The 22,065-nt window shown below is 32.8% G+C and overlaps 2 protein-coding genes across 5 annotated transcripts; one reads left to right on the top strand and one right to left on the bottom strand.

Annotated features, from left to right (window-relative positions):
* Nucleotides 1–28: 28 nt before the first annotated feature.
* On the top strand, nucleotides 29–3,058 carry LOC126716610 (glucan endo-1,3-beta-glucosidase 3-like). The gene is made up of 4 exons (XM_050417444.1): nucleotides 29–321; nucleotides 696–2,156; nucleotides 2,271–2,406; nucleotides 2,507–3,058. Exons 1-4 carry the CDS (start codon nucleotides 255–257, stop codon nucleotides 2,688–2,690), a joined length of 1,848 nt encoding a protein of 615 aa, XP_050273401.1. The 5' UTR covers nucleotides 29–254; the 3' UTR covers nucleotides 2,691–3,058.
* A 1,170-nt stretch (nucleotides 3,059–4,228) lies between these two features.
* LOC126716611 (nuclear envelope-associated protein 2-like) lies at nucleotides 4,229–9,775 on the bottom strand. 4 transcript variants are annotated; one of them, XM_050417445.1, is made up of 6 exons: nucleotides 9,529–9,775; nucleotides 8,271–8,653; nucleotides 7,987–8,090; nucleotides 5,367–5,828; nucleotides 5,144–5,245; nucleotides 4,229–4,678 (listed from the first exon to the last, which is right to left on the bottom strand). In XM_050417445.1, exons 2-6 carry the CDS (start codon nucleotides 8,518–8,520, stop codon nucleotides 4,511–4,513), a joined length of 1,086 nt encoding a protein of 361 aa, XP_050273402.1. In that variant the 5' UTR covers nucleotides 8,521–8,653; nucleotides 9,529–9,775; the 3' UTR covers nucleotides 4,229–4,510. The 4 variants fall into 4 exon arrangements, with proteins under 4 accessions (XP_050273402.1, XP_050273403.1, XP_050273406.1 ...); XM_050417446.1 differs by having other exon boundaries at nucleotides 9,593–9,775; XM_050417449.1 differs by lacking the exon at nucleotides 9,529–9,775 and adding an exon at nucleotides 9,257–9,482.
* Between the last annotated feature and the right edge of the window lie 12,290 nt (nucleotides 9,776–22,065).

The raw sequence follows: 22,065 nt of genomic DNA, 5'->3' as shown, positions 1-22,065 counted from the left end.
AGACAGAATATTTCCAACCCATCCTTCATGACAAAGTAACATCTTTTCTTTGTCATTACAACATGGCTATCTTTCTTTTAACACTTTTATCCGTTCTCTTTTCACCTTTATCTACTATACTTTTTCCCTTCACTCTCTCTAACGGCTTTTATTCCACTTCTATGTGCATTGTCCTTAAAACTCTGCCATTATATGCATCTCAATAAAAATCCAATTGGGTCTCTTTCTAGTACCCAGAAACACATCTCACTAATATGGCTAAAGGAGCATCCAAATGCCTCTTCATTCTCTTCCTGTCACTCTTTACTATATGCTCTTCTGGTAAGTAACTACTATTACTCAAAAACCAGTATTTCTTTCTTGCAGTTTGCTGTGGAAATAATCCAAGAAACGTAGGCCCATTTTCTATGACCTTTTTCTTTTTCTGAGTTTGCTTTTTGGTTTCTAAAATAAGTTAACAATTGCTGGGGATTTGTGAAACTAGCTTACTGTACTAAGAACCCAAAGTTTGATCACAAAATTAGTAATCTCAATTTTGTTCAAATTAGCCTTTTGTGATGCTGCATATATATTATTATTCCTTCTGATTAATTTCTTGTTGCTATATTGGTTTATCAGTGTCAATTGCCTGCTTAAATTCACTATTAAGATGAATATCAGGTCATATTTTGAGTGTCTTATTTCCCTCTTTATAGGAACTCTAGTAGGTTTCTCCTGTAAAGCAAGAGCAACTGCAACTTCATCACCTACCAGAACTATATCATTCCTGAAGCAAAACAAGGTCACCTTGTCTCAGATTCGGGTTTTTGCAGCAGACCATAAGGTTTTGAGTTCTCTATCTGACTCTGGTGTATCTGTTGATCTTTACTTAAGTAAATGTCTAGTTGGAAGTTCTGTTAATTCCAAGTCATCTGTTATTTCATGGCTGAAAACCCATGTTGTGAACTTTCTTCCACATGTCAACATTCATAGCATCATAATTAGGGGTGGCAAAGACTATTCAGGACAAATTCCACTACCAGTGGTTTTGTCAACCTTAAAATCAATCCATTCAGTCCTCAGTACCCTTCACCTAGAAAGTGAAGTAAGAGTCTCAGTAGCATTCCCATTGTCAATCTTAGAGAATTTGAATAGAGCACATGAACGAGACCTGCAAAGGATTTTTGGTTTTATCAAGAAGGTGAGGTCATATGTCATTGTTGAAGCTGGTATAGATGGACAATTAAGCATGGGAGATCAGTTTGTTCAGTCTATGATTGAAAGAGTCACCCTTGCCAGTTCTTTTCTCCCTGATGTTCCAATGGTTGTAACAATTAAGAGCCCTGCTGTTCCTAGTGCAACCGAAGTAGCCCAATTCACTGTTAAGGTCTCGAAGTTTTTAGAAAACAACACTCAGATTAGAGAACAGGTAGTTGGATTATATGCAGAAGTATCATTCATGGAAGATTTTGCACAGAAGGAGCTCAAAAGGGAAGAGGAACAGATCTTTCTGTCTCACCGCAGGGAACTCCTAAGCAAAACCAACCTCAAAACAACTTTACATGACACATTCCCACCAACTACAACCTTTCCCACAACTCCAATATCGACAACACCAGTCACCCCCTCTCCAGATAATCCTCCAATCGTTGTCACAGTTCCAACTACTAACCCTGTCACAATTACACCAAACAATCCTGGTGTTCCACCATTAACAGTTCCCTCCACCACACCCGTCACGGTACCCTCAACAAATCCTGAATATCCACCTGTACCAATCACCAATCCAGTAACAACGCCTAGCACGGTCCCGGTGTCACCACCAATAACTAATCCTGTAACAACTTATCCAGCCCCATCAGGAGCTGTTCCAGTAACTACCCCTGTGACAAACCCGGTAGCACCTCCTGTAACAACAAATGCTCCAGCAATTCCAGGACAAAGCTGGTGTATTGCCAAGAATGGAGCATTGGAGACAGCACTTCAATCAGCACTGGACTATGCATGTGGAATGGGAGGTGCAGACTGCTCACAAATCCAGCAGAGTGGCAGTTGTTACAATCCAAATACACTTCAAAACCATGCCTCATACGCATTCAACAGCTATTATCAAAAGAATCCAGTGCCAACTAGCTGTGACTTTGGAGGGGCAGCTGTGATAGTTAATTCAAATCCAAGTAAGATCATCAGTTCCATTGATCATTTGATCTTTTTTGTTTCTTGTAAAACTTTTTTGACATATGCTTCACAAAATGAAATCATGTCTGAAACCAATTTGAATTTGTTAATAGGCACCGGTTCTTGCATTTTCCCATCATCATCAACATCATCATCACCAGCAGCAACAGCAACTCCAACACCAACGGTAACAACAACTCCAACACCAACACCAACAACTTCATCACCACCAGATACAGGTGTATCAGGGTAATGTGTTATGATCTCATGTTTATGGAAACTTTTCATTACTACTAACACTGAAAGAATAACCTTTTAGGTGTTTCTGTTTTATTATCTCTACTTGCAGCTCTGGTACTCCACCTTCAGTGTTGAATACAAGCAACCCAGCTTCCGGTACCACAGTTTTCGGGTTTGGAAACCCTCCTGCTGCAAACACAACAACGTCCTTCTCATATGGTTTACAGCCCTTTATTGGCTGCATCATTCTGGCAACATCCTTTGTAACTGGAAAGATAGTTCTGGACATGTAGAGTTGCTACTTCTGCGCAATGATGACTCTAGCGTTCAGAGTTCTGGCTGTTCAAGCTGTGTACAAATCCATGTTTGCAGAAAAGGAATTAGAGGTTAGTTTAACAAGGCGGAACTAGAACACCTACATCCTGCTATAATATTCACTGGCCTGCACGATCTCACCTGGGATCCAAACATGTTTGCTGCTGAATCTCAAATTTCTAATTGAAACATAATCACATGTTCCAAATATTCAGTTGATGAAGTAGGATGTATACTAGGAACTCTTGATCCTGTATATATGTTAGGATTTGTGGAGATTGTAGTTTTTGTGTGTAGGTGATTTTCAGACAAATTGAATAACCAAAGTGCTCTAAAAATTACTTGAGTCGCGTGGATCTAATTTAGTTTTTATTGTTTACAGTTAATTTCAATAGATCTAACAGCAGTTCATTCAAATTACTTTACAGATCAAGAGTGTCCACTGGTTATTAAATTTTTAAGATAAGGTCATGTTTCAACATTTTACAGAATTTAAATGGCTTACATCAATAGGATATAAATGTTAGGTTTTAAATTTGGCCAATAGCATAGCATGGAAAGCTATCATTTAGATGGCAAAATTTTTGAAAGGAAAAATTTTCAAAGGAACCTAAAACTATTTTAGACCATCTATTAGCTAGAGTTGTATATATCTTTGTGTAATATTGTTGAACAAATTAGAGCCCTTCAATTATTCTTGGGATGCAATGTGCCACAAGTTTTTATGCTAGCATAAACCTTTTTTTTTAATTGATAAGTTACTTAGGCCTCCGCCTTTGTCTGTGTTTAGTGTTATTATTTTATTCACAACCGGTCTCAAGCCCAAAAAAGTAGAAGAATTGTGGTAAGTTAATAGTCAACATAAAATTTAATTACACTACTATGAATGATATTAAGTAAGCATCTAAGAGTCTAGACTTCTAATGACTTTTGAACCCATGAGCCCATCCTTATCTTTTTTCTTTTCTTTTTCTTTTTTACAAAAGGAGCATATACAATTATAGGATTTAATTGACTGCTTTTCATCAAATCAGCCTTTCATATTTGGAATAAACCGTTTAAACAGCAAGCCCACCTTTAAGATGTTATTTCATTTCCACGTGTTGTTAGGCATAACAATCTATCAAAAACTAGTGTAGAAGGAATTAATGAACATAACACAAATTAGTCAAAAAGGACATCATAGTTGTCCAAGACAAAATGATATAAAGTAAAAAACCAAAGCAGTACGAGCCATGTGCACTGACTGTTTTTAAGAAAATTTCTCCGATCTCTCATGCATCGGATGCCAATCATACTAATGAAATATTTTGACTTTTGGCAATAAAATGATCCATGAAACTCATCACCAATTGAAGCTCCAACAGATTTAAGATTCCATTACCAACATAATCCACCATTGTCAAAATTAAGCAAATTGTTTAATTGTTGACATTTTAAAAAACAAGAATTCAACCACCCTGCAAGAACTGGCCAGAATTGCAAGCAGTCGGTCATTATCATGCTTGGCAGCTAATGAACCACTAAAAGAAAAACTAATATAGCATGTCTAGTCAGAGTACTTGATGAATCCCTCAAATATGACAATGCCATACATAGATTCAATTCATGGCACAACTAATTCAACATAAAAGAAACACGGCAAAAAAGGCATAGTCTCAGCTAAAGCTACATAAGAAAGAGAAACTCTACAATGCGCATTTCTACAAGGAAAATGTCCTCTGCAACTTTCCCTAAACTTCACAGCTACAAAAGGTATCGGATTCTTTATACACATGAACTAGATAACACATTGCTTTCATCTCTTTGAAAAGACCACCAAGATCACCATTGACATGGAAACAACGATCTTGAAGCCAGAAGATTCCCAGAAATTTTGTTTTTCAGCACCCATAGCTGCACTTTGTTGTTTTGCTGCCAACAGATCTCTGAGTTCTTTTATGGCTTTGTCCCTTCGCTCTCCCATCTGTTGATGAAAGAAGTAGACATTGGTGATTGAATTGGATATGTGAGTAAGCCAAGAGGACTAGGAAAGGAATATGGGAATCACAAATTTATGGAAGTGACCATTATTTATGAAGTTCAAGTAGGTTGAATGTTTTTAAATTACTCAGAACTAGATATTGATGAGCTGGCCTATTGAAAGTGGTCTCTATCATCGGGGTAAAATAAGGCTGTTGCATTCCACCATGGGCCTTTCTACAAGGAATAGCATATCAGAGGCCACTTAAACCATAATGGGGAGGACCATTTAGTTGACTAGGACCTGACCTGAGTAGCCCATTGTTAGAAAAGGGGAGCCACCCTAAAAAGGGTGTGGTTCATCTTGTTGATGGGAAACCTATGTTTTCTGTAAACGGGCACAAAATTAACTTGCATGCATAAGGTTTGTGATTGACAAACCATAGAATGATGAAGAGTTAAACATTACCCTTTGGAGCTTTCGGGTCTGGGAACGAGATTCCTGGAGGCAGAATTCTAATTTCAACACCCTCTTTTTCAGTTCCTGGTCAGCTCGACGTTGCTTCTCTAACTGTTTTTCAAAACAGGTTTAATTGCATAAACAAACAAGAAATGTTAACCTTAAAGAAGTGTAGCACTAAGATTGTGAACAAATGAACAAGTATTATAGAGGCAACTGAAGGTGAATGTACCTGTGACTCCAATTCCTTGGTCTTATGTTTCCAGTGAGCAGACATTATCTTGATTTCATCCTTCAGTTTTGCTATTTCTTCATCCTTAACAACCAAAAGCTTATTAATTTTATCAAAATTCTTGGGAGATACTTCATCTAATAATTTCCTCAGTTCACAATCCTTGCTTGCTCCAGCTTTCAAAATAGCTTGCATAATATCATGTTCAATTCTCAAAACATCATCTTTAAGTTGCTTTTGGGAAGATTCCCTTGCTTGAAGATCCCTCTGCAGATTATCTAATTGATCTCCTAACCTACTTATGCGATCCTCATGTGCTTTTAGTGAACTATTCTTCTCATCTAATTCCTTTATAAGTGCTAAACACTGGAGCTGGGCTGATTGAGCTGATTCAGCACTTGCATCTGCAGTTGCTCGAGTGGCTGAAAGCTGAGATCTAAGATCATCCAAGTCCTTAAGGTACTGTCCCATTAAAAACTTACAATTAGGATTATTGAATCACAAATAATGGGAGACAACCAAGATCAAACTAGAATACATAATGAATTGAATATGATTATATTGCAAAGCAATGACTGTTGCTAAAGATATTTAAATATAATTAATGAAATTGCATAATAATTGAATAAATAAATACTAACATAACTGGATCATTAGAAAATAAATGCCCTTAAATATGCTCGGCAATACAACAAACCAACTGGCAGATAAGGTCCCACAACCTTTATAAGAACTTATTAAGTGGAAGACATCTAGTTTTAAATATTTGCCAAATTTGTTCAAGTTACAGGATGAAATATGACATGAAATGTGCATGATCAGAAAATGCTAAATAATTTTGGTAGCAACTAGGACAAGGTTTTCACATAAAGATATATTTTTCACTTCCACTACAAAAAGCTTAGCCTTTTTTTTTTTTGGTTCAATAATAAAAATCCTAGCCATTTTTGTCACAACCATGTAGCCAGTCCACATTCAACTTGAAGTCATAACATAAAAAGGAGTGCTACGTCCACAACATTTTCACAACAAATCATAGGTAGTAAGTAGTTATTGGTTCTAATTTGAATCTATAACTTAAATTATTTTTTTGCCCACCTATAACAACCCACCACTTAAAATTTGTTGTGAAAATATTATGGATATATCATTTCTCTAACATAAATCATATCTAAATAAGAGTGGATGCCTGGAAGGATTTAAAACATAAGGCTCTTTTGATGCAATTTAAACCATTTCCTGAAAAACATAAAAAGTGATACATAACTTGTTCAAACACAAAGACTAATAAAAATTGTTACATCATTCATTTATGAATTATGACTTTTACCATTTACTAGCCTTTCAGTAGCATTACTTAATTTAGGGTTTGAAATGCAGAACCTTCTCTGGAGCTCATTAAATGATAATACTTTTAGCTTTTCTATTTAGGCCATACCATGGCATAACATTACACATTTATATAGCACACTTTAATAATTATGTAATAAATAACAGAGAATGTTTAACACACATCCACAACGTAATAATTTCAGTTGTTAAAACTGCTGCATAACCCGTAAGTTTTTCAATTTTTCTTTTGCAGTAGAAAGGCATACCACATTTCAAAAGGCTAAAGTTCATATGAACTTTTCTCTAAGGGCTTGCTCAGTTATAGCAATATTCCAAATTAAGGGCAGAATTTGATCTTTTTTTACTTAAGAAACAATGTTTGCTAATTTATCAAGTGAGTTGCAGACAAATGCTAGTAATTTTTGCTTTGATAAATTCCAAAATTAATAACCAATGTCAGATAAATTCATCATCCACAATTTGCTCGGCAGAAACAATGTAACATGCAGGGGGAAATGGCAAATATATTTAGTATGAAACCATCACCAATACTTTGTTGCTTCAACTTTTATAGAAAGTAGGTGGCTGTGAAAAGGTCATATCTAGAATTCAATACACGTCTTCGTGGAAAATCAAATATAGCCATGAAAGCAAATAGACAAGCAAATGATTGACCATCAACTTTATAAGGGCGGGTTAAACTAGTTTCATTAAATTTCAGTCTGCTTATCTATACAAGTTTTCATTAAGAAATGGGTCTCCAGCACATGTATCACCAAAGTGTCACATTCATTATTCAAATTTGAATTTAAAAAAATAATTATGATGAGTTTGAAGTTTGATTTATGAAACTTCCTCATTTTCCTTATGTTCACATCTATATCTGATCCATACCGACAAAAACGTCTTAAATCATCCCAGCTAGTAGCTACAGATAAAGGAAAACAGTAATATAAAATCAAAACACTTGCTGACTTGGTCACCTTTCCTCCAATGGGCTCCGCCACAAAAACAAACAGGAAAAAATCAAAAAGCATCCCAAATAGATGCGCATAAAGAAGTGGGGTTTATGTGATTAATTCAAAGCAGAAAAATAGTAAAAACCAAATAAATAATGCACAAGATCAACTCAAGCAAGAAAAGAAAAAAATGACCATAATTAGTGAATGATGACCTAAGTTCAAGGCATCCACCAAAAAGCTAAATCATTTTAAATCAGTTAATAACAAAATTTATAAAGTTAATGCAAGAAGAAACAAAATTAAAAAGAATGGTATATGAGTGGGACCTTCTCAGCAGTAGTTGCTGAAGCTTGTAGCTGTGCATTCCTCTCTTCCAATCTCTTCTGCAATGTACCAATCTCTTCCTCCATGTTCCTAGCTTTTGTCTCAGCTTCCTATTGAAACAAACCCACCAAAAAAAAAATCACTCAATCCCAACAAAACAACTTCAAACCCCATATGACCCCACTTAACAAAAACTCCCAAAAAGAGTAATGATTATTGACTCTCAAAGTTCCAAACCATTATCATATTCAATGCTAACAAAAAGAACAAAGAGTTACAAAATCACATGCCTGTCTTGTTAGAGACTCTTTAACATATGATTGCTCCTGAGATGCCAACCGGCTCCGAACCTCCTTCAACTCCGCCGCCAATGACACCACGTTCCGCCGGAAACTCTGCTTCTTCTCATTCAAGTCCTTTAACAAAGGATCAATATCTCTAGCTGATGCAGCTGATGATGAAACCGGCGACGATGATGACACCACGGCCGCCTCCGCCGCCGCCACAGACGAAGATGGTTTCTCCACAATTGACATGAGAATTATAAGCTCCTTTTCAACAAGCTGTGACTCTGGCTGTGACTTTTTGTTGCGAAAGATCTGGTATTCTGAGCATGCACTGAATCAAGTCTGTGGCCCTTCAAGTACAAGCTAATTATCTTTCACACCTCTGCATGTGAAAATATTAGTTGTGCATTAAATTTTGAGAGGTCTCCAAGAAATGGGTATTTAAAAAATTCACTGAGAAATAAATGAAGGCTTAAAGAAACGGTAACTTGGAAAGTACTGAAAAGGATTTGACAAAGTTTATGTACAAAATTCAAATTTAAAGTCAATTCAAAGCGGTTTTCATTTTCAAAACTATTGTATCACTTTCTCTTGGAAACTAGCCTAATGAAATTTCAATCACCCATTTTCTTGAGAAAATCTAATCCAAAAAAACTAAAAAAATAAAGGTCACCAATTTTTTCTGGCACATATAATAAGCACATACATGCAGAGCTCCACCTCAACTTTTATTGAGAACGAGAGAGAGAGAGAAACAAATCGAAAGTGTTAGAGAGAGACTCGCTCCAAACTCCAAAGGCCTGTCAACCTCACCTAATAACTTATAGTTAGAAAGACAACAACAACAAAGGCACAAGCTTTTAGAGAAAGAAAAGACACTAAACTTAATGGGTAATCTCAGATTCTCAGATTTGAAATTAACCAAAAAAAAAAAAAAAAAAAAAAAAAAAAAAAATCAAACTTTGAAGCTGATATAAAAACTAACCCTCCTCTGCAAATTTTCTCAGGAAATTTTTTAACTCCAAGAAAAAGATTTAAAAAGCTGATCTAAGACCAAAACATAAGAAAACGTCGTCTTTGTCTCTCTTACGTTACCAGTCCTACACATGAAGGACACCATGATTTCACAAGCAACATGTTGCTTAACAAAACCAACCACCTTAATTAATTAAAAAAAAAAAATCAATCAATCAAAATAAACACACACACAGAGACTGTGTGTGTGTGTGTGTGTGTGTGAGAGAGAGAGAGAGATACCAGATTTTGAGCAGAACCCATTTCTAGAAACATCATTCAAAGCCAGAAAATGACTTGAGCTTACCTATATTCTCTCTGTCTTCAAATTTTCATCTACTTCTTCTAGCTGTTTGTTGAGGTTGACAAAAACGCTAAAATAACGATAGTCTGATAGTCATATAATCAAAAGGCGCAGATTCAGGCTCTCATGCTTCTCATCACACGATCCAGAAATGGAAAGACCAATCACCAGTAGACTAGTAGTTGTCTCCCATTTGTATTTCAAATACTACCTATTTACCAACTAATATTACTCACACACCGTTAATTTTGGTGTTTTATTTATTAAATATTTATTATTAGTTATAAAAATTAATTGGATTTTTATTTTTACTATTATTCATAGTTTCATTACACATTTTGATATTACTTATGAATTTTATTGTACTATTTTAACTAACTTTTAGTTTTATCTACAATACTTACAGAAAAAAAAAATTTCAACTAACTTTTAATTTTGCCTATAATATTTTCTGTAAAAAAATTTCAGTTTTGACAAAATAAAAATTGGGTTTTTATTTTTTTGTTTAATTATTATTTAAGTGTATCTAGTTTTGTCTTTAGTGTGAGAGTTCCCAGTGTTTCAGCGACATGTCTTTGCTCGGAGACAGCGAGGTTTTAGGTTCGGAGTGTCCAAGTCTTGGGTTTGTGAGTCTGACAAGTTCCGAGGCTATTTTGGATTTTGATTCGTTTTGAGTCTCAGCGCGGCAAATCCAAATTTTGGGCGTTGGCCAATGGGGTTTGGACGCGTGGTTGAGTGATGACCATATGACTTTATATTTTGGGACCATAGTGGCGGGATTTGATTGATTGGGTTGAGGCTCGGATTCTGTGATGGGCCTTTGATTTAGTGCCTTTGTCTTTTGTTACCTTATTGGGCTTTGTTTGTTTTAATAGAATTTTAAAAAATAAGAATAAAAAACTTTAGACACAAAAATTTTAAGTTGGTGATTTTTTTATTTTATTATTACAATGGAATGAGAAGAAGGATTTGAACCATGTTCGTTTTTATTAGAAACATAAAAAGATGTAAATCCAGCTCTAAGGCTTTTGGTATGTAAAGATGTTGTGCTACTTTCAACTTGACTCTCAATAAGTTATAAAATAAATTACTAAAAATATTATTGAAATTGCTAAAATTGTTGAGTAATTAAGTGATTGGAAGAGAAAAAAATAATAATAATAAGCATAATCAAGAAATTAACATGATTTGACCAAACGGCTTTTATCTACTACAACAAACCTAATACATAGTTTATATATTAGAGAATCCTAAAGTATCTTAAGATTAGTTTGCTTACTCTATAAGTACATGAACCTCCAATAAGTTTGGACATCTCTAGCATAAATATTTGTAAAGTTATCAAGTTTATCCTTTCATCTATTTTTGTTAACTTTATTTAAGGTCATACCAATTTTTTAACATATCATATCATCACTTCACGACTAAATTGATTATTTAGTGCTTTTAATGACTAAATTGCAAATTTATAAGTTTGAGTGAAGGAAATAGAATTTAAACCAAAATTTAAGGATCCAATACGTATTTTAACCAAGTCATTTTGAATAAGAAATTTTTTACAAATGTTAATATATTTCATGATATTGATAGTTAGATGTATTTATTAATATGTGGTGGTATAATAAAACGATTTTCATGACAACTTAGTGTATAATAATTCCATTGTATATAATGAATTGTAAAAAATTTAGCAGGAAAGTAATTAATAAGATTACCACTTCAATTACTTTTTTAACAAAAAAAATGTTATGATATTTATTAGTGGATGACTATAAGTTGCTTAAAATCATTACAACTTTATGATTAGGATGTCAACTTGTCAAGTCATTATCAATTGTCGATTTGTCATCCTCCTATTGGATCAAATTTGAAAGCCGTTGAGTGGACAAAATTAGAAGATAGAATAAAACAAATGTTTATTTTTAATGCACATACATACCTAAGAGCATTCTCATTAGTTCTCAAAAAAAAAAAGTCATTTTGACACATCAAAAACTCACTTTATCATTTTAGCACATCATTTTACAACATACTATTTATTAGATGTTCTATACTTCAATTCTATACATTAAAATAATATTTTCTACACATTAAAATAATATATTTACCCAAAACACAACAAATATACAAATGCACAGCCCAGTCGCCATCGGGTCCAACAGCCACCGCCACAACAACAACCACCGCTACAATCACCGCCACAAACTACAACCACAATCACCGGATCCTCCAACAAATTCCAAATCCAAAAACCTCAACAAAAAAAAAAAAAAAAAACTCAAAATCTTCAACAAAACCCCAACCCAACAGATCAATCAATGACCAAACTCAACCAACCATCGACGACGAGATCGGCGGCGAGAGCTATGGAGGACAACGAGCAAAGAATGACGACTGTAGAGGACGACGAGCAAAGATCGGCGACTGTGGAGGACGACGAGCAAAGATCGGCGACTACCCCTGGGCGAGCAGAGCTTCAGATCGGCGAGCAGATGTTCAGATTGGCGAGCTTCAATCGGCGAGCTCTGCTTCAGATCGGAATCGCCTTCTCAGGAAAAAAAAAAAAGAGAGAGAGAGAGAGAGAGAGAGAGAGAAAGAGGCGCAGAGACAGAGAGATGGAGAGATAAAAAAAAAAAAAACGAAACTGAGAAAGAAATAGGGAGCAACGGAGAGATGGAGACCAGAGAGGAGAGAGAGAGAGAGAGAGAGAGAGAGAGAGAGAGAGAGAGAGAGCTGTGTTGCAGACGGAGAGAGATGTGTTGGGAGGAGAGAGAATAGTGAATAAAATAAGAAAAAAAAAATTATAGCATTGATGTCCATGCCGTCTCATATTTGAGACGGTATTGTAGCGGTGTGCCAAATTTTTTGGCATTTGACACACCTCATGAGGGTCTATTTTGAATGTTTGGTGTGCCAAATGCCAAATATTTGGCATTTGGCACACCTGATGAGAGTGCTCTAACAATTTCATTTGCTTTGGTTTAATAGGCAAAGGAAAAGAGCCGCTAGAATATTAGAGGAGGAAACGAAGCAAGCATGTTCTTCTTTCAATTTTCAAGGAAGAAAAGAAGTATACATACGTAAAATTTGTGTTAGCACTTAGCACCATTTTTTTAAAATAATTCAATACTTATACTAAATAGAGAGGAAATGTCTATATTAAAAATATTAAGAAGTGTCAGCAACCTTTTATTCATTAATCTATTTTAGGATCATATGTTGGAATTAGTTAATTGGTGGATTTAGATGATATATATGTGTTAGAAGGCAAAGTAATGGCTGCTATGTCAGAGAAGATCTTGAAACCTCCATTAGTTGAGATTTTAGAGCTGCTAGCAGCAAGGCATGCGGTAAAATTTTACTGTCGAGACAAGTTTTTACCAAGCAATCATTGAGGGGGACGTTGAGTCTATCATTAAGTCTTTGCATGGTGGTGGTATGGAATTTACACAAGGTGGTCACATTATAAAAGACATTTTGTCTTATGAAAACTCTTTTCCAAGTTTATCTTTCTCTCATGTTGTTAGGCAAGGTAATATTGTAGCTCATGTCTTAACCCAGAAAGCAAGATTTTCTTTTCTTTTTCAAGCTTAGATGGAACACGTTCCTCCTGATGTATTTTCTTTTTTAAGTAGGGACTTTCCCAATTCATGATAAATAAAGTAGCATATTCTTTATTCTCAAAAAAAAAAAAGATTACATATATATAGTACTGGCAATTTAATTAAAAAAAAAAAACGTATATAGTACTATATATACAAAATGCAGGCATTAATTAAGCACTAATATCTCACATATAAAAATGAACCATGAGTTTTTAACATACATTTTTATTTTTATTTTTTTGTGTGTAAACAAAGTAAAAGGTCTACATACATTTATTATTAGGTGTTCATGCAGCGTTATTGTTGTGCATGCCCTCAACAACTAGTCACAGCTCACGAGCTAATTAAACTCAATTTCTTTAACTAATTAATAAGCCCTTATTGTCAGAGATTTATGGTTAGGGTGTCGTTATCAAATAGTAGAAAACTAAGACCATCTCTATTAATTCCATAGACTATAGACTATGGATCTGCAGATGCCCAATTTCTTTGCTAATCCATGCACATGCTGCTACGCGGAATAATATATGAAAAACTTCGTCATTGTTGACTTTGCTATGTAAATTCATCCACATGTAGTGTAACCAGCCTATACGCTCAATATTATTATATGAGAAACTCAAGCTCTTTTTTTTTCTCTCTCTCTCTCAATATGAGAAACTCAAGTTTTTTTTTTTTTTTTTTAGAGAAAGAGAGTTGCAATTTATGGCATCCGCTCCTGCTGATAGTTATTTATCATCAAATTAAGACATTAATCGGTTTCTGGTGTAAATGGAGATTGAGCATCAAATCTCTTATTCAACGAAAAAAAGAAGTCTATTAAGCTTTTTCTGCTTTTTTTTTTTTTTTTTTAATTATAATTTGAGTCAACTGTTTTCTTCTTGATATAATCAATTGGTGTTAGTGGGAGATACACATGGGCCAATACTTGTATTCTCAATTAGCCCATTTTTTATCAAAAATGGGTTAGGTTTAAGTCCTTTGTTAAAATCACATTTTTATATTGGGATTCAAGTAATACTCTTCTCATAATGTCATCTTTTATGGTGTCCTATGTGTGTGTGTGTGTGTGTGTGTGTTTGGGGGGGGGGGGGGGCGCTCATATCCACTTTCTCTCTCCCCTACTTACTAATTATCTCCAAAAAAAATATTGTTCTATATATAACTTTTAATTAAATTGCTCAATTGGTAAAAAAAAATTGTTGCGTAGTAAGAGATTTGGATTCAAATCCCATTTACACCAAAAACTAATTGGAGCCTTGGTCTAATGATAAAAAGCAATTATCATAAAACAAATTTTATAAATTGAATTTTATTTATAAAAAGAATTAGTATTTTGAAAAATCTATCGTTCTATTATATATCCTTAAATACTTCTTATGTAAATCTACCATTCAATCCAAAAATCATATTAGCTAGTAGATTTTTGTTAGATTTTTAAAAAGTATAAAAAAAAAAAAAAAAAAACCCCATAAATTTAAACCTTACTTAAGTAAGTTCTTAATTTCAGAATTATTTTGAAACATATTCAAAGGCAGAGCTATGGGGGTTGAGGAGGGACAACTGCTCCTTGACTCCTAAAAAACCTCATGAGTATTAGTTGTATATAGAACCCCTTAAATGCTTTGCCCCCTCTGACCTAAAGAAAAAAAACAAAAAGCAGTTCCTACTTAAAAAAGAAAAAAATTCTAACACTAAAAAAAGTGGGAAAATTTACACAGCATGGAGGCATTCACAGCACTTTATTTCACTTTTTAACCAAAACTAACATCACTTTTGTTTTAAAAAACTTTTATTTTCTCCTAAGATTTATAGCATTCACATCAGCTCGTGCAAATTTTTTTTTATCTATTTTAGCATGAGAATCTACTTTTTCAATTTTACATACTCACCTTTCAAAACACCTCATATTAGATTATCTAATTTACGCTATATTTCATTAAAATATCAATTTTTGTTGATTTTTAAAATTATTTTTCTTTCTTCAGACACATAAACACCATCCACTCTCTACCTCCATTCTTGAGATACGTAAAGAAAGAATAAATAACTAAATACAAAATGAATAGTGTTAATGTAAATTTACATGGTTACTGTATACGAAGATTGATGTGGATCAATTTTAGGTAAAATTGTGTAAATTCTATACTTTTTTCTATTATATACGAATTGATATGAATGCTAGCATGTCACTATTTACAGCACTTTGGATATTTATTCCAATTTTTTTTTCTTTTTTATTTTAAGGAATTTCAATTGTTTGTGGCTCTACATCTACAACAAAGCATTTGTAGTGAGAAAAAAAAAGGTTTGATATATAATTATCTAGCCTATATAGATTTTGATTAATTGCTGCACTAATCAAACAACAATTAACCATATTAATGAACAAAGTTGGGAAAATGAAAAATTAGATTGCATGGCTTGAGTCTCTAAATATAAATAATTTGATGTGTCACACTGTCACTGTATTATGAAAGTTGTAAATACAAAGGTAGTTGAAAAGCAACTATCCTAACTAGGAAGAAATGGAAATGGAAGCATCAAAAAGAGAAAACATTGCATTACAAAAGTTAAATGGTAGTTGCATAGAACATATTTAATACACCCTAAATAAAGCCACAATAGAAAAGCTTCCCTTATGGCAAGAATTGACTTCTTAAAGAGGTCTAGATGATAATAAAAGTACAACATGAAACCAAGACACTTCAATATATTTTTTTTAAATAAAGTTTCAACCTATGGCGTTCGTTCCTGATGATAGCTCTTTATCATCAAACCAAGACACCAATTAGTTTTTGGTATAAGCGGGAATTGAACCCCAGATTTCTTATTTAATCATTAGAGACTTTATCAGTTGAACTAACTGAAATCCACATATTTCAATATTTACTTTTAGCAATGTTGGACAAATTGATGTTAATGTCTTTCATGTATTTAATTTAAATTAATCTCTTGTTTTGGTTGTTATTTGATAGTATAATTTTTTATGATAATTATGGTTGCTTACAATGTTTTATATTTATTTTTTAAAGTTTTTTTTAATATTTAATTTAAATCTTGGCTTCATCATTGTATATATTTGATATCCATGATCTAATAAAATTTTATATAAATATTGTTATGATGTTTCGCTAGTCATCTGATTGATTCTGAATGATATAATTTTTTTTTTCAAGTTAATATCATTATGATAGTTGGTCTTGGTCCCAATCAAAAGGCACAGAACCGCGCGCCGTTGAGATTTAGCCAAATACATGTCCAACCCTTATGGTCACAAAAAAAAAAAAAAAAAAAAAAAAAAAAAAAAAAAAAAAAAAAAAAAGGAAAAAAGAAAAAGATACACATGTTATAAGTTGAGCCATGTGGCAATACGAGATGAAAGTTCTACAATCTACATGGAACATCTAATTAAATCCAAGATTTAATTCAATATTGAATCCCATTGATTTTTTTTTTTTTTTAATTCCAAATAAAATATCCTAAAATTGCCCATAAATAAAGGCTCTTCATGTGAGAAAAGAATAAACTTAAGAGAAACACCATACTAAGGGTGTGTTTGGATAGAACTTATTTTGCTGAAACTGAAAACTGAAAACTGAAAACACTGTAGCAAAATAATTTTTAAATGTGTGAATAGTGCTGTGGGACCCATTTTTAATGAAAAAATTGATAAAAAATGAAATGTGTGGGTCCATGAACAGTGCACGGACCCACTGATGGACAGAAAAGTCAAAAAATCAGGGCCAAACAGTACTAAACAGTACTCTACTGTTGCGCTTGTCTCCTGAAAGTCTGAAACGCGTGTAGAAAAGAAAAGAAAAGAAAAGAAAAGAAAAGAAAAAAAAAAAAAAAAAGCAAAACGCAAAACGCAAAAGTAAACGTGGATCCAAACTTACACTTTAACTCTCTACCAAAAAGAAGAGATCTCTAAGTTCGTAAAGAGCACTCTTGCTCATTCAAGATCAAAGTCATTCATATTCCCTTAAATTGAAGTAGGAATTTTCTTTCAACTTTCACTTGACTTAGCTTGAGATCAAGCTAACAACTCTCGGCATTGAATCAAGTACTTCCATATACACATCTAGCAAGATGATTTCAAGAAATTATTAAAGATCTTGGGTTGTAAAGTGTATTGGAGATCAAATTAAATGAATTTCTAATATTCTGTCTTTCAAAGAATCGTTTAGATAATTGTACTCAAATTCATACATATCAATACAAAATCAACTATTCGTCATCGTGTGATTCCACGTGAAATTTGTGTACATGTGTACATTAAAATTAATAAGGAGTTGGGCAAAGTATAATTTAAATTCAACCATTAAAGTTTATTGACTTGCTAGAATGTGTGCTCATGTTTTGTTACAATAAGTTGAGGTACGTTGCCTAGGATTTGAACATGTGCTCTCTCATGTGAAGAGAGACATAAATGCCAATAAAGTTCTGTTGCTTTGGTAGATTTTTTTATTTTATTTTTATTTTTTACATTTTCTAGTACTTAATACATTGGAAAATATATATCAAAATAAAACATTTTTCATTGTCAATTGAAAACAAGCCAAATAGAGTGGAAAATGCTTTCCACTTTTTAAAAGCCGAAAAAAAAAATCATGAAACATCACTTGCTTAATAAAATCATCACAAAAAAACTCCACAAAAAAAAAAAAAAAAAAAAAAATCCTTCCCAAAGATAACCTCTCTCTCTCTCTCTATAACGATCTTTAACAAACTATTGACTAACCAGTGACATATTTTTTCCTAATGGCATTTTTGCTCAAACTTGTTGCTTTCTCATTTAATATTTTGCGCAAAAAATCCAAATTACTTGGGGTGTAATTATATAGAAAATAGAAAATGTTTTTTTTTTCCTCTTTGGGTCTTGTATTAGTAAGGCAGCTGAAATCTATGCTTTGAATCGCTTCAACAAATATACCCCTATGAAATATTTCATACAGGTTGGCTGGAAAAAAAACCTCCTAAGGTTTGGTTTACCCTAAACATGGATGGATTGGCTCTTGGGAACTCGGGAAGGGCAGGAAATGGAGGTCTGCTCTGCAATAGTGCTGGAAATTGGGTTAATGGTTTTACTGGAGGGTCAGGCAACACTAATAGCTGCCTAGCAGAACTTTGGGCCTTGAGAGATGGGCTCAACATTGCTTTTGATCTAGGAATTTTATACTTAGTGTCCGTTTGACATAATTAATTTTGCTAACTTATTTTTGCTACTATTCATAGGTTTCACTACCCTTTTTGATACTATTCATGAGTCTCACTATACTATTTTAGCTAACTTTTACTTTTATTTACAATACTTTCAGCAAAAAATTTTCAATTTCAGAAAAATAAGCGGATCTTAAACAAACCCTATATGTTTGGCTCCAGATTAAAAAACCAGTTTATTTTACTATTTAGCTTATTTTTGCTACTATTCATGGGCCCATTGCATTTTTTGGTACTATTCATGGGTACCACTGTACTATTTCAGCTAACTTTTACCTTTATCTACAATACTTTCAGCAAAAAATTTTCAATTTCAAAAAAATAAGCGGATTTCAAACAGACCCTGTATGTTTGGCTCTAGATTAAAAAGCCAGTTTATTTTACTATTCAGCTTATTTTTGCTATTATTCATGGGCCCACTGCATTTTTTGGTACTATTCATGAGTCCCACTATACTATTTCAGCTAACTTTTACCTTTACTTATAGTATTTTCAGCAAAAAAAATTTCATTTTCAACAAAATAAGCAGATCCCAAATAGACCCTTAATTGTTGAAATGACAGCTTTGTCTATTGTTCAACTTATGAAGAATTCTACTCCTAACCATCACTTGTTATTGATTTCAGGAACTTTTTGATGAGCATGCCTTGGATTCAGATCAATCACATCTATAGAGAAGCCAACTAATGTGCTTTTACCTTTATCTACAGTACTTTCAGCAAAAAGTTTTCAATTTCAAAAAAATAAGCAGATTTCAAACAAACCCTGTATGTTTGGCTCTAGATTAAAAAGCCAGTTTATTTTACTATTCAGCTTATTTTTGCTACTATTCATGGGCCCACTGCATTTTTTGGTACTATTCATGAGTCCCACTATACTATTTCAGTTAACTTTTACCTTTATTTATAGTATTTTCAGCAAAAAATTTTCAGTTTCAACAAAATAAGCAGATTCCAAATAGACCCTTATTGTTGAAATGACATTTTTGTCTATTGTTCAACTTATGAAGAATTCTACTCCTAACCATCACTTGTTATTGATTTCAGGAACTTTTTTATGAGCATGCCTTGGATTCAGATCAATCACATCTACAGAGAAGCCAACAAATGTGCTGATGCATTTAAACTATGATTTTGTAACTTTTGATACCCACGGGATGTGGTGGAGAACTTGCTTACCCTAGATAAGGTAGTAAACATTTGTAATAAACTTATTTTTATTTCTAATTAGTCTAATATATTAGCCTTTTTAACCAAAATTATTTGGAAATTACATGAAATATTATTATTTTTTTCATGTGCGTCAAACATCATTAAATATTTTATACATTTTTGTGGGTCATATTCTCGGTGACAACCAAATTACCGCATGAAAATAAATAATTTTTGTCAAAAAATAGTTTCCAAGTGGGACCTTTTTTTTTTTTTTTTTTTTTTTAAAAAAAATTTAAAAATTCCTGTTGGGACATATGGATAGTTGATCAACAGACTCTCGTTTGCCGGAGTGTGTTTTGTCTTGTAACATTAATTTGTAATAATAATATTTAGTAGCTTTCTCATGCTACGAATTGGCACTTTAAAAATGGAAACCTTAATTTTAGCAAACTGTAGAATCCATGAAGGGATAGTTGAGACATTGAACAAGCTAGCTAGAATGAAGCATATATATACTAATTAATTAAAAAAGCCCTTTGCGTGTAAGACCAAGTCAAGTCGTTCCTCCCCCACAAAAATGGCATCCCATTCGTGACCCACTTGCGAGGTTACATTTCATATCTTTAGAGGAAAGTTATGGTGCAGATTGCAGAACCCTTATTGCCTGCACTGCATAGATCTCATCTCTACTGTTCTCTTCTCTTTCCGCGTAATTTTCTTTATTTATTCAGAAGTGGTTTTAATGGGTAACCAAAATATTCCTTTTACATTAGAGTCGATCATGTAAGAGGGATGTTATACATAACGGTTACACAAAATAAAATTTTTACATATAAAAAGGTATTTCCAAAACTCATAAATGAGTGAATATCACACGAGATACTTTCTTATATTTTTATATCGACCATTCACATAGTGGATACTGTTTAGATTGTTATACAAGAAAATTTTCTTATTACCTAAAGATGATTGATTGATTTATCATGTAGATCTCAAAGATAATATAAATATTACTAGAAAAAAAAAATCTACTTTTTACTGGATGAAAGAATGCAAACAGACGAATTTGGGAAGGTGGCAAGATGTCAAAATAATTGGTCTAAAAATATATATTATTGGAAAGAGTTTTAAAGAAGATTTTTATTGTGGTATTGCAATATTTTTTTTTTTAATACGAGATAGAATTCTATTCTAGCTTAATCTAAGTGTATATGTGTGTGAAACTTTCTCCTAGAGATTTGAACCCCGGCTCTTACCCCCCACACTCCACAAGTATACAAGCATTTATACTTGTGAAGTAACTATCGCACCAAGGGTGTGCAGTGGTTTTGCAATATTTGTAAAGAAAGGTGCACTTTTTTCTCACACAAATAAAGGAGGAAAATGAGCAGGGAATTGGTAAAACTTATCAAACTTCAAATATACACTTGTCACTGTTTTCTGATCGAGTAGATAAAACCTAAAAAGCTTACAAAACATACTTCTCATAGTAATTTAACACTGTAATTAAGTTGATACTAAACTTGATTAAATTATCTTCCTCTCTTAACAAAAGAATCTGTGAACTGATCACAAATTACTAAAGATTGAATGAGGAATAAATTCCTAAACCATACAGAAGATTAAAGCATTAATTAATTTTCAGATGCAAATCTAATACCTTTAAATTTCTTGAAGAAATGCGATTTCCTGGATAAACTCTTAAAAAGAAGTGACAAAAACAGTAAAGTGATCTCATAACCCATCTTCATATATTCACATATTCTACGTATTGAGATTTTATAGAGTTTATAAAATTCTATCTTATCCACTTTGAAAGAAGTGAAATAGTGTTTTTTTTTTGCATCATTACTAAATTAAATGGATACGAAAATGATTATAGTCAATATCTGATAAAATATATTAATTACTAGGATCATGATCCACCTTCTTCCTTAATTAGTTTAGAGACACAAATTTTTTACAATTTTTTTCATAACTGCTGTTTTGATGTTGCTCATTATCATAATTCTTTTTTATTTCACTTTATGACAATTGTTTTTTTTATCATCAAGCCAATACATTAATTGGTTTTATTAATTTTTTTTTATTATAGGTAAGATTGGAATCCTAAATCTTATTTAACAATAAAAAACTTTACCAGTTAAATTTTTGGTATTTAGAACCTGTGTTCAAATAACAACTTATTAAAATAGATTGGAGAATGGAATGGAAAACAAATAATAATTATCATTTCACATAAAAATGGCTATATCTTCACATTAAAAAAAGGCTATATCCTTATTTTTATTAAATAATTTATTTCTTATTCAGTTTCCAAACAATTATTTTCCCCCTTTCAAACATCTTAAATTAATAATCTAATTTATTTTCCTTTATAAACCCACAACTCTCACTATCAATCAAGACCACAACAATTATTACATTTATCTTATGTAGCAATAACGGCTTCTTACTTTTACATAAACTTATTGTTTTTTTCAATACCACTCGC

This window comes from Quercus robur, chromosome 3 (genome assembly GCF_932294415.1).
Source record: "Quercus robur chromosome 3, dhQueRobu3.1, whole genome shotgun sequence".
NCBI lineage: Eukaryota > Viridiplantae > Streptophyta > Magnoliopsida > Fagales > Fagaceae > Quercus > Quercus robur.
Note: the sequence above shows the minus strand (reverse complement) of the source record. Positions and strands in the feature narration are given on the sequence as shown.

Excerpts from the sequence above, each read along its gene's own strand:
- LOC126716611 (XM_050417445.1), bottom strand. The coding sequence starts at position 8,520 with ATGTCAATTGTGGAGAAACCATCTTCGTCTGTGGCGGCGGCGGAGGCG. Across the intron at positions 8,091-8,270 it reads GTCTCTAACAAGACAGGCAT|CTGAGACAAAAGCTAGGAAC; the intron begins GTGATTTTGTAA and ends TTCAATAGGAAG. Across the intron at positions 5,829-7,986 it reads CAGCAACTACTGCTGAGAAG|TACCTTAAGGACTTGGATGA; the intron begins GTCCCACTCATA and ends TTAATGGGACAG.
- LOC126716610 (XM_050417444.1), top strand. The coding sequence starts at position 255 with ATGGCTAAAGGAGCATCCAAATGCCTCTTCATTCTCTTCCTGTCACTC. Across the intron at positions 2,157-2,270 it reads GATAGTTAATTCAAATCCAA|GCACCGGTTCTTGCATTTTC; the intron begins GTAAGATCATCA and ends ATTTGTTAATAG. Across the intron at positions 2,407-2,506 it reads CCAGATACAGGTGTATCAGG|CTCTGGTACTCCACCTTCAG; the intron begins GTAATGTGTTAT and ends CTCTACTTGCAG.